General features: G+C 44.3%; 2 protein-coding genes across 2 annotated transcripts in view; one reads left to right on the top strand and one right to left on the bottom strand.

Moving 5' to 3' along the window:
* Positions 1–429, bottom strand: part of PRDM10 (PR domain containing 10) — a 128,723-nt gene extending 128,294 nt beyond the window's left edge. The window contains exon 1 of the mRNA XM_011968276.1: positions 316–429. The gene's annotated coding sequence lies outside the window, so the exon portion shown is untranslated. The remainder of the gene's footprint in view (positions 1–315) is intronic.
* Positions 224–997, top strand: LOC105530635 (putative uncharacterized protein encoded by LINC00167). The gene is given in 2 exon segments (XM_011968269.1): positions 224–852; positions 855–997. Coding segments are annotated over 2 exon segments (453 nt in total). The 5' UTR covers positions 224–542.
* The last annotated feature ends 10,630 nt before the right edge of the window (positions 998–11,627 follow it).

The raw sequence follows: 11,627 nt of genomic DNA, 5'->3' as shown, positions 1-11,627 counted from the left end.
TGCTGGAGGGGGCTTTGCCCCTTTCCCCTTGGAAGGTGCAGATGGTTTGACCCCCCACCCCGAGTGAGGTGCCTCGTCCCAGCCCCGGCTGGACTGTACCATCGGGCGGTGCCGCCGGGATTTCTCCCCCCCACCACCACCATCAATTCCCCCCCCACCCGGGTCCGCGGTCGGTTGGCCCCGGCCGGGCTCTGAGACGCGGAAAGAGCTGGGCGCCATTTTGGGTGGGACTAAGCAAAGACGAAACACCCTCCCAGTCTATGGGGTACTCTGGACCCTGGCTTATCTGGTTCCCTTAATCCTTTAGGTACTTACACGACGTTGGGTGAGGGGAGCTGGAAGATCAGCGGGTCCCCGATCCTCTCTCCCTAGGGGTGATAGAAATCAAACCCCCCCGCCACCTCCAGGTGGTTCTTCCCGCCGCAGAGTGGGAGCAGCATAAAAGGCGGGGTCTTATTAGCATAATCTGCCTGGCAACCTGATCTCGACGTTATATGATTGGTTAAACTCTGTAAGCCCCATGCCGTGCCTAGAGACGAGAAATGCTGGGGCGAACTGACAGGCCCAGATTTAGGAGTCATGACGAAGATCCCGAGACGCTTATTCAGTCTGCAGAGAAGCCAAAAGGAGATTCACACAATGGCCCAATGACTGAAGGCCTCTTTATTTCGTGCTCTGCTGTTCATGTAAAACCCAATCGCAGAGCGGGTCTCAGGCGGCGCCCGCCTGCGTTTCTACTCTCAGCCAATCAGAAAACCCGACTCTTCGCTTCGGGGTCAAGCCCCCGCTGCGGCCCGCCTGCCCACGGGGAGGAAGCGTCCAGCGGTGCCTGGGTCTCTCGGACGCCGAGGGCTCAGGGTCCCGGGAGGCGCGCGGGGGTGAGGTGACCCTCGCGTCCGCCCGCCCCGCCGCAGGTTGCCTCCGAAGCGGCCTGGCCGCGGAGCGCCGGCGAAAACCGAACTCCCGCCCGGCTCCCGGGCTCGGTGCGGCCGGGTAACGCCTGCTGGGGTCTCGCCCTCAGGACCCCTAGGGAGCGGCCGAGCGCCGCCAATCACCCTGACCCACCGCACCTTGCCAGCGCTGTCACTGCGCCTCTTTTTTTCCCCTCTGCCAATCTGGAAAGGAAGTGATTGTCATTTCAAACATTGAGAAGCATTATTCAACACTGGTTACCCAGTGACTCAGCTCACTCCTTAACCGCAGGCTTCCACATCCTGCTGTCCCTTAAAATTGCCTTCTCAAAGGGCAGCCAAGAGCCCAACTTTGGAGAGATACCCAGCTCCAGCTACCCACTGGCAGGCAATACGCATGGCAGCTAGATGGCAGAGAGACCTTGGACCTTCGGACCTTCAGGGAGCGATTTTCCCTTCCTTGATATCTACCTTGCTACGTTATTTTGAAGATTAAGTGAGCTCTTTACCGAGTAAAGTGCTTTGCTTAGCACACTGTCTGGAACTTAAATGAGAAGTACTGACAATATAACCTACAAAAATCCTAAACTATTGCCTAACTGAGAAAAAGAGGGAGGCAGGACAGCTAAGCAAAAGACGAGAATAGGAAACACCCACAGCGGGAAAAACTAAAATTAACTCAATAGTATTCTCTTTACTGTTTTGTTTTGTTTGTTTTTTAATACGGAGTCTTGCTCTGTCGCCCAGGCTGGAGTGCAGTGGTGAGATCTGGGTTCACTGCAACCTCCGCCTCCCAAGTTCAAGCGATTCTCCTGCCTCAGCCTCCCTAGTAGCTGGGATTACAGGCATGCACCACCACGCCCGGCTAATTTTTGTATTTTTAGTACAGATAGGGTTTCGCCATGTTGGCCAGGCTGGTCTTGAACTCTAACCTCAAGTGATCCTCCTGCCTTGCCCTCCCAGAGTGCTGGGATTACAGATGTAAGCCACCGCGCCTAGTCGACCATTTTGTTTATTTAAATAGCTGGAAACAACGGGGAAAGAAAAGAGCTTTTTTTTTTTTTAAACTTCGTGACAGGGTGCGGTGGCTCATGCCTGTAATCTCAGAACTTTGGGAGGCCGAGGCGGGTGGATCGCTTGAGCACAGGAGTTCGAGACCAGCCTAGGCAACATACTGAGACTCTGTCTGTACAAAAAAAAAAAAAATTAGCCAGGCATGGCGGTACACACCTGTGGTTCCAGTTACCTGCAGGCTGTGCAAGAGGGTTGCTTGAGCCCAGGAAGTCAAGGCTGCAGTGAGCTGTGATCGTGCCACTGCACTACAACCTGGGTGACAAAGCAAGTCTGTCTTTAAAAGACAAAACAACAAGAAGAAACTTCAGACAGTTAACTACCTTGTAAGCAACTTCACGACTTCACTTTTTTGCAAGCAAAAAAGACTAGGCCGTGTCTTTTTCTTCCTTAAACTACTGTACAGGTAGCACTGGACTTAGATGAGGCCAACCTTAACATAGCTAGTGAGAGACGCTAGTAGCTCTTCTCTGGGTTTATAGACATGGAAGTCAGTTGCCTACGGAAAGATCATAATGGTTGAGAGAGTCACTTGAATGCTGCCTTTTAGTGTTGTGAGTAGATGAACAATGCCACAGGTCGGACAGGTCCTTCTGTGGCCTTGCAAAAGCTGCTACTCCACATACCCCTGGCCTCGGTGAGAACTGCTCCCTTTTAGATTTAACATCATTACATCCTTGCTGATGAACTGAGATGGTCCCAGCTGAGGTCCACTGACCAGAAACAACACCACAGAACTCAAAAGAGAACGCACCATGAGGAATGGGGCTATTCAAACTGGAGAGCCTGACTTACTCTCATGGCTTTAGAGAAATGTTCTAAAACTTCTAAGTACATAAATATGTGCAAGGAGATTCCTCCCCACAGAGTTTTTATACAGAGGATCTGTAGTGAACATCAGGAATTTGCTTTTTATGTGGATTTTTAAATGACTTTTAAAATTTACACTGTAAAATTCACTCATTGGGGTGTACAAGAAGTATTTATTGAATACGTACCGTGTGCCACTCACTGTTCTAAACAATAAAGATAGAATAGGGAACAACAGCAACCCAAAAAGGCCCTGCTCTCATGCAGCTTTATTCTAGTGTAGGTAACAAGAGGAAAATTAACTCCAGGTGATAAGTGCTATAAAGAAAGTAAACCAGGAAAACGCAAACAGAGAATGCTGGCAGTTTAAATAGGGTGCCAAAGAAGTTTTCTCTAAGATACCAACGTTTGAGCTGAGCCTTGAGTTATGGGGGGGGGAAAAAAAAGCCAGCCATGTTAAGATCTTGGAGAACATTCCAGTCTAAGAGAATGGCAAAAGTAAAGACCATGAGGTGAAAAACAAAAAAAATTAGTATGGCATGCACATATTCATTCTTCAATTGAATAGATTATTCATTGAATGCCTCCCAAATGCCAGGCACTGTCTTCCATGCTCTGGGATTTGTCAATTAACACTGTAGACAAAAGGAAAAACACAATACAAAAATCCATGCCTTGACTGAGCTTTCAGTCTAACACACTGAGAAACAGTAAGAAGGCCAGAGTTGTTGGAACACAGGACAGAGTGATACAAGAAAGCGTGGAGTGAGACAAGGATACAGTGATACAAGAAAACTTGGGGAAAGAGATCTGGGACAGACCACATAAGGCTTTGAAGGCTATGGTATTGGAATTATTATTGAAAGTGCGACTTAATAGGATCATTGACTTAGTGTAGGAATTAAAAAAAAAAAGAAAAAAGTGCAACTTACACTAGTTGGAGGTTTTAAGGGAGTAACAGTTTTTTCTTTCAGAATAACTCTGGCTGCTCTAGGGTGCTTATTTTGTTTGGGGAGAGGGCAAGAGACAAGGAGTCTGTGCCAATATGCTCTAAATAAGAAATGATGGCCCATCTTGACTAAACTAGAAGTAGCTTAAATGGGGAGAAGTGTATGGACACCAGATATATTTTGGAGGTGAAGTCACAGAACTTGCAAATGAATAAGATATGGGATGGGACAGAGTGTAAGTTGCTCGTAGTGACAAGGCAGTAATCGAGAACGACTTATAAGGTTGAAAATTGAGTGGCCAATAAATGTTGATGCCTTAACTGAGATTGGGAACACTGGGAGATAAATAGTTAGAAAATCAAGAGTTGTATTGTAGCCATGTTAAATTGGAAATATCCTTTGGAAAATCCAACTAGACACACCATTTAGGCAGTTGGAATCCAAAAGAGAGATCGGGGCTGGAAATGTAATTAGAGAAACACAGTTCATCAGATTATATACATTGTATCTAAATACATAGAATTAGGTGTGGTCATCTAATTAGGATTACATGAGAGAGTGTTTACAGAGAAGACAAGCGTATCCAGGACTAAGCTCTTGAGAGCTGCTGAATTTAGAGGTGGATAATAGGAAGGCAACCATCCAAAAGGCTGAGAAGGAAATAATAACACAGGAGGAGAACCTGGAGACGATGGTGTCTGAGAAGCCAAGGGAAGACGGAAGACAGTCTTTCAAGAAGGATGTAGTGGCCAGCTGCAGCAAATGTTGCTGAGAGCTGATGATAACGACAGTTAACCTGTGGATCTGGAAAGACGGAGGTGGAAATTGCTGGTAACTTTGACAATAGTAGCTTCAAGGGAGAGCTAGGAAGCTTACTGGGAGTCGCCTGAAGAAAGCATGGGAGGTGAAGAGTCCCATCTGTTGCCAATAGTATAGCAGATAGGCCAACGAAAACGACTAAGATGCTGCAGTGAGCTATGATCACACCACTGCACTGCGGCCCAGATGACACAGCGAGACCTTGTCTCAAAAAGAAAAAAAAAAAAGTATGTCATGAAAGGCAAAGAAAGCCTGAAAAACTGTTCCAGATAAAAGGAGAATAAAAAGACAGAACTAGGCTAGGCATGGTGGCTCATGCCTATAATCCCAACACTTTGGGAGGCTGAGGCAGGAGGATAGCTTGAGACCAGGAGTTGGAGACCAGCCTGGGCAACATGGTGAGACCATGTCTCTACAAAAAAATTTAAAATTAGCCAGGTTTGGTGGCATGTACCTGTAGTCCTAGCTACTTGGGAGGCTGAGGTGGGAGGATCACTTGTGTCTGGGAGTTGGAGGCTGCAGTGAGCCATGTTTACACCACTTCACTCCAGCCTGGGTGACAGAGCAAGACCCTGTCTCAAAAATTAAAAAAAGTCCTAAATCTAAATGAAACATATGCCCTGGATTGGATCCTAGATCAGTAAAAAGCATTTCTTATAGATATAAAGGATGTTAGTAGATCAACTAACTGGTCACGTTGGAGTAAGGTCTGTGGATTAGATGATACTGTGATAATGTATAAATGTTAATTTCCTGATTATGGTCATTGTATTATGAATTTATAGAAATATGTCCTTGCTTTTAGGAAAAACACACTGAGTAAAGGTGAAATAGATCTGCAATTTACACTCAAACAGTTCAAAAAAAGAAAAAATATATATACACACATGCAAAGACAGAAAATGAAAAACCAAACATTGTTAAAATGTTAACATATGGGAAACCTCTGTGATAGGTATATGGGAATTTTTGTATTAACTTTTGCAACTTTTCTGTAAGGTCAAAATAATAAAACAAGATAGTAGTCAAAACAAAACCAAAAAAAGGTCAGCCGTTTGTCTTCAGGTGTCTACACCATGAAGAAAGATGACAGAAGTGAAGGTCTGATACGAGAACTCGGTAGGCTGCAGACAAAGAATCAGGGAGTTTGTGACCCAGTCAGAGTGATTCAGAGCTTGAAGCCTCAGTACAGGTGGTTCGGGAAGAAGCCAAAGAAGGTTGCTGTGGTTTGCATGTGTGCCCCAAAAACCATACACTGGAAACTTAATCCCCAATGCAGTCGCATTGTGGGGTGGGGCCTAATGAGAGGCGTTTAGGTCAGGAGGGCTCCTCATGGATTAATGGCAATTAGAAAAGGGCTTGAGGTTTCAAGTTCAGTCTCTTGCTCTCTCTTGTGCTCTCTTTGCCCTTCTGCCATTGGATAATGCGGCAGGAAGGCCCTCACCAGATGCCAGCCTCATGATCTTGGACTTCTCAGCCTCCATGAACTGCAAATTTCTGTTTATTATAAATTATCCAGTCTCAGATATTCTGTGATAGCAGCACAAAACAGCCTAAGATACGGGTCTGGGTGTGGCTGACCAAGAGCGTAACTGGGTGTTTGACATCTGTTCTGGGTTGAATAGTGTCCCCAGCATTCATATCTAGAACCTATAAATGTGACCTTATTTGAAAATAGGGGCCATGCATGGTGGCTCATGCCTGTAATTCCAGCACTTTGGGAGGCTGAGGCAGATGGATCACCTGAGGTCACGAGTTCAAGACCAGCCTGGCCAAGATAGTGAAGCCCTGTTTCTACTAAAAAATACAAAAAAATAGCCGGGTGTGGTGGTGCGCACCTGTAATCCCAGCTACTTGGGAGGACAAGGCAGGAGAATCACTTGAACCCGGGAAGCAGAGGTTGCAGTGAGCCGAGATCGTGCCACTGCACTCCAGCCTTGGCAACAGAGCGAGACTCCCTCTCCGAAAAAAGAAAGAAGAAAATAAGGCCTTTCCAGATATAATAAATTAAGATGAGGTTATACTGGATAAAGTAGGCCCTAAAGACCTGTAACTGGTGTTCTTTTAAGACAAGAAAACAAAGACATATATCCACAGAGGAGGGAATAGGAAGGCTGAAAACAGCGACAGAGAGTGATGCGTCCACCAGCCAAGGAATGCTGAGGGTTGCCAGCAACCTCCAGAAACAGGAAGGAGACGGGAAGGGTTCTTCCCTAGAGGCTTCAGAGGGAACAGGGCTGGCACCTTGATTTCAGACCTCTAGCCTCCAGAGCCAAGAGAGAATACGTCTCTAAGGTTTTAAGCTACCTGTTTCTTGATTACTCCGTTTGTGATACTTGGTTACAACAGCCATGGGAAACTAATTTAACATTATTAAACAAGATTGTTTGGGGCTGTGGGGGAGAAGAGGAGAGAGTGAGGAATTATCTGAATGTGGATAGCTGGGATGATGAGTATTTATAAGATAGCAATGGTTTGAGGTGTTTTTGGTTTTAAGATTTGAATGAAAAACTAGCTGGGGCCAGGTGGCACAGTGACTCACACCTGTTAATCCCAGCACTTTGGGAGGCCAAAGTGGATCACTTGAGCCCAGGAGTTTGAGACCAGTCTGGGCAACATGGCGAAACCCTGTCTCTATTTAAAAAAAAAAAAAAAAAAAAAAGTAAGAAAGAAAGAAAAAGAAAAAAGTAGCCTGGCATGCTGGCGCATGCCTGTAGTACTAGATGCTTGGGAGGCTGAGGTGGGAGGATCACCTGAGCCCAGAAGATTTGAGATTGCAGTGAGCCATGATTGTGCCACTGCACTTCAGCCTGGGTAACAGAGTGAGACCTCATTTCCAAAAAAAAAAAAAAAAAGAAGAAGAAGGAGAAGAAAGGGGGAGAGAGAGAGAGAGAGAGAGAGAGAAAGACAAAGAAGGAAGGAAGGGGAGAGAGAGAGAGAAAGACAGAGAAAAAGAAAACTATACAGGGAGGAAATCATATAACAGGGAGGAAATCATATAACAGGGAGGAAAAACTGCTATTAAAATGTCAAGGCTCATTAGACACCAAAGAAGACATGCTGGAGAGACTGTCCTTCCTATGCACATAAGGAAGGTAGGAAAGCCTTCAATCGCAAATCAAATCTCACGGAGCATGAGAAAAATTCATCCAGAAAAGAAAGCCCTGAATGGAATCGATGTGGAAGTGTCTTAGCTAAAAGAAATACTTCATTAAAGATCAGAACATTCACACTGTAAAGACTGAGAACTCTATGAATGTAAGAAATGTGGAAAATCTTCAGCCAAAAGGAAAACTTCATTATTCATCACATAATCCATATAAAAAAGAAATCTTATGAATGTAGTAGGTATGAAAAAGCTTTTATTCAGAAGTCAAACTTCATACCAGAGAGGTCATACTGGAGATAAACCCTACGCAAGTAGGGAAGGTGAGAAAGCACTTAGTGGCAAATCAAATTCCACTGGGCATGAGAAAATTCAGATTTGAGGCCAGGCATGGTGGCTCACACCTGTAATCCCTGCACTTTGGGAGGCCAAGATGGGTGGATCGCTTGAGCACAGGAGTTCAAGACCAGCCTGGGCAACATGGTGAAATCCTATCTCTACTAAAAATAAAATGCAAAAACAGAGGTGGGAGGATCACCTGAGCCTGGGGAAGCGGAGACTGCAGTAAGCCGTAATCCCACCACTGCACTCCAGCCTGGGTGACAGAGTGACACCCTGTCTCAAAAAATAAAAAGGGAAGAAAAGAAAATTCAGATCTGAGGGTTGCCCTGTGAAGATAATGGAAGCACAATAATCTTAGGTCACAAGCTATTCATCATTAAATATTACAGTATTCATGACGGGGGAAACACCCTATGAATCCACTAAGGGTGGAAAAGCTTTCTCTGTGTCATACTGCTTACTGTACGTGTAAGAACCCACACGGGTAATAAACAGTATGAATGTAAAATGTGTGGTAAAGCCTTCACTCCATGTTTAACCAGTGCTCTACATAAGAGAACCAATGCCAGTGAAAAAAACTAATGAAATCTCTCAAACAGAAGTCGTGCCACATCTGACACCAATGAATTCATACTCATTCAAACCTTATGAATACCTTGGATTTAGGAAAGGCTTTAGCAGGAATTCGTATTTCATAGCACATCAGATAATTATATTTTAGAGTAAAATTCAGTTAATATGAGAAAGCCTTAAGCAGAAACCCAAATGTTATGATATTAGAGATTTTTAATAAGGAGATATTTCATCAGTATAATAGAAATTGGATCCAAAGGCCAGGCATGGTGGATCATGTCTGTAATCCCAGCAACTTGGGAGGCCGAGGCAGGCAGATCACTTCAGGTCAGGAGTTCAAGACCAGCCTGGCCAACATGGGGAAACCCTGTCTCTACTTAAAATACAAATATTAGCCGGGCCTGGTGGCACACACCTGTAATACCAGCTACTCAGGAGGCTGAGGCAGAAGAATCACTTGAGCCTGGGAGGTGGAGGTTGCAGTGAGCAGAGATTGCACCACTACACTCCAGTCTGGGCAACAGAGCAAGATCCTGCCTCAAAAAAAAGAAAAAGAAGAAGAAGAGGAAGAGGAAGAAGAAGAAGAGGAGGAGAAGGAGGAGAAGGAGGAAGAGGAAGAGGAAGAGGAAAAGAAACTGGTTCCAAAAAGCCATCACAACAAATATAATTAATGCTAAACTTTTAAAAGCATTCCAACTGAATGTCAGGAACAAGTGATGGATGCTGTTACCCTACTTCTAATTAACATGGTCCTGAAAGATTAACCAATGCAAATAAGACAAAGAAAAAGAGCACAGGGATTAGGAAAAAAGAAACAAACTTGTAGGTTTCTGAGGATATGATCTGCTAACATATATTACAAATCTATGATCATTAAAAAAATCTTTGGCCAGGCACAATGGCTCACACCTGTAATTCCAGCACTTTGGGAGGCCAAGGTGGGAGGATCACCTGAGGTCAGGAGTTTGAGATCAGCCTGGCCAACAGGGTGAAACCCTGTCTCTACTAAAAATACAAAAATTACCTAGGCGTGGTGGCAGGTGCCTGTAATCCCAGCTACTCAGGAGGCTGAGACAGGAGAATCACTTAAACCCAGGAGGCGGAGGTTGCATGAGCCGAGATGGCGCCACTGCACTCCAGCCTGGGCCACAGAGTGACAGTCTGTCTCAAAAAAAAAAATAATAATAATAATAATAATAAATCTACATCATAATAAATGTAAAGCAACTAAACAACACAACAAAAAGAAAAAGATAGTCACAAATAATGTATATACAAATACACACACACTTACAAGCTGTTTTTAAAAAGACATCTGAAAAATAAAGACACAGGGACACATGTTTTCAGGACCTCCTGGGCAGGTGTCATGGGTAAAAAAAACTTTAAAAAATAAAAATAAAGGGAAAAAAAAAAGACACAGCAAGTGCTGAAATTCAAAATGTAGAAAAAGACATCAGGCAAACACTAACTGAAGGAAAACTAGAATTACTGTCAGACAAAATAGATCTTAAGACAGAAAGCGCTGCCAGAGATAAATCAGGCCACTACAGAAAGATAAAAAAGTTTTTAATTCATGAGAAAACATATACACTGTTTTGTACTATTTTTATATAAATTCAGAAACATTTTGGTAAAGAACTTCTGCTTTCAGCCAAGAGGGAAAAATGGGACTGTATTTATTCCCTCACCTAAAACAACTAAAAAAAAAAATCAGACAAAGTATTTAAAATTACAACGTTTAAGAAAGTGAACATAAGGGAACAAAGGATAGAAACCAAAGAGAGGAGACCTGCACCACAATTCCTCCAGCTATCTAGAGCTGCAGTATGCTTCGCACTCTGCAGTAAGCTCTAGAAACTCTAGTAAACTTCCTGCAGAAAATGACACACTGCAGTGCAGAGTGAAAAACCCTGGAGGAGCTTGGCAATTTCTTTCAATTGAGGAGACATGACTGGGTTTCCAGGGAGACTCGAGTTTGCAGGGCAGAGTGTCAGAAGAGGGCTACACAGAGATAGAGAGCTCTGGAGATGTACAGAAGGCCCCCTTGAATCTTCAGCAGAGTAGTGATCAAACTACATATAGGGGAACAAAAGAAAGAACCACAGCAGGCTTCTCACTGGAAAAAAATAAATAAACAGACCCCTCACCAAAGGAGATACATGCATGGTGAATAATCACATGAAAAGATGCTGTACATCATCAGTCATTAGGGAAATGCAAATTAAAACCACATGCAGTCTGGGCACAATGGCTCATGCCTGTAATCCCAGCACTTTGGGAGGCCAAGGCGGGTGGATCACGAGGTCAGGAGTCGAGACCAGCCTGGCCAACATGGCAAAACCCTGTCTCTATTAAAAATACAAAATTAGCCGGGCATGGTGGAGGACGCTTGTAATCCCAGCTACTCGGGAGGCTGAGGCAAGAGAATCGCTTGAACTCGGGAGGCAGAGGTTGCAGTGAGCTGAGATTGTGCCACTGCACTCCAGCCTGGGTGACAGAATGAGACTCTGTCTCAAAAAAAACCACATGCAATACCACTAATAGGTGTGTATGTATTATTAATGTCCAAAAAATTAAAAAGACTGACCACATCAAGAATTGACAAAATGTGGAGCAATTGGAACTGTCATAACTGTTAGTGGGAATATAAATTGTATGAGCAATTTGGGAAAAGCTTGGCAGTTTCTTAAAACATTAAACATATACCTATCATATGCCTTGGTCCTTCTACTCCTAGGTATTTACCAGAGAAAATGAAAGCATATGTCCATATAAAAATCTGTATATGAGGCTCATGCTTGCTATCCCAATTTTGGAGGCTGAGGCAGGTGGATTCCTTGAGCCCAGAGGTTCAAGACCAGTCTAGTCAACATGGTAAAACCTCATCTCTGCAAAGAAATACAAAATTAGTTGGGCATAGTGATATGCATATGTAGTCCCAGCTACTCAGGAGGCTGAGTTGGGAGGATTGCTTGAGCCCAGGAGGTTGAGGCTGCAATGAGTCATGATTGCACCACTGCACTCCAGCCTAGATGACAGAAC

Source organism: Mandrillus leucophaeus, unplaced genomic scaffold (assembly GCF_000951045.1).
Source record: "Mandrillus leucophaeus isolate KB7577 unplaced genomic scaffold, Mleu.le_1.0 Scaffold835, whole genome shotgun sequence".
Classification (NCBI taxonomy): Eukaryota; Metazoa; Chordata; class Mammalia; order Primates; family Cercopithecidae; genus Mandrillus; species Mandrillus leucophaeus.
This window is presented reverse-complemented; position numbering and strand designations above follow the sequence as displayed.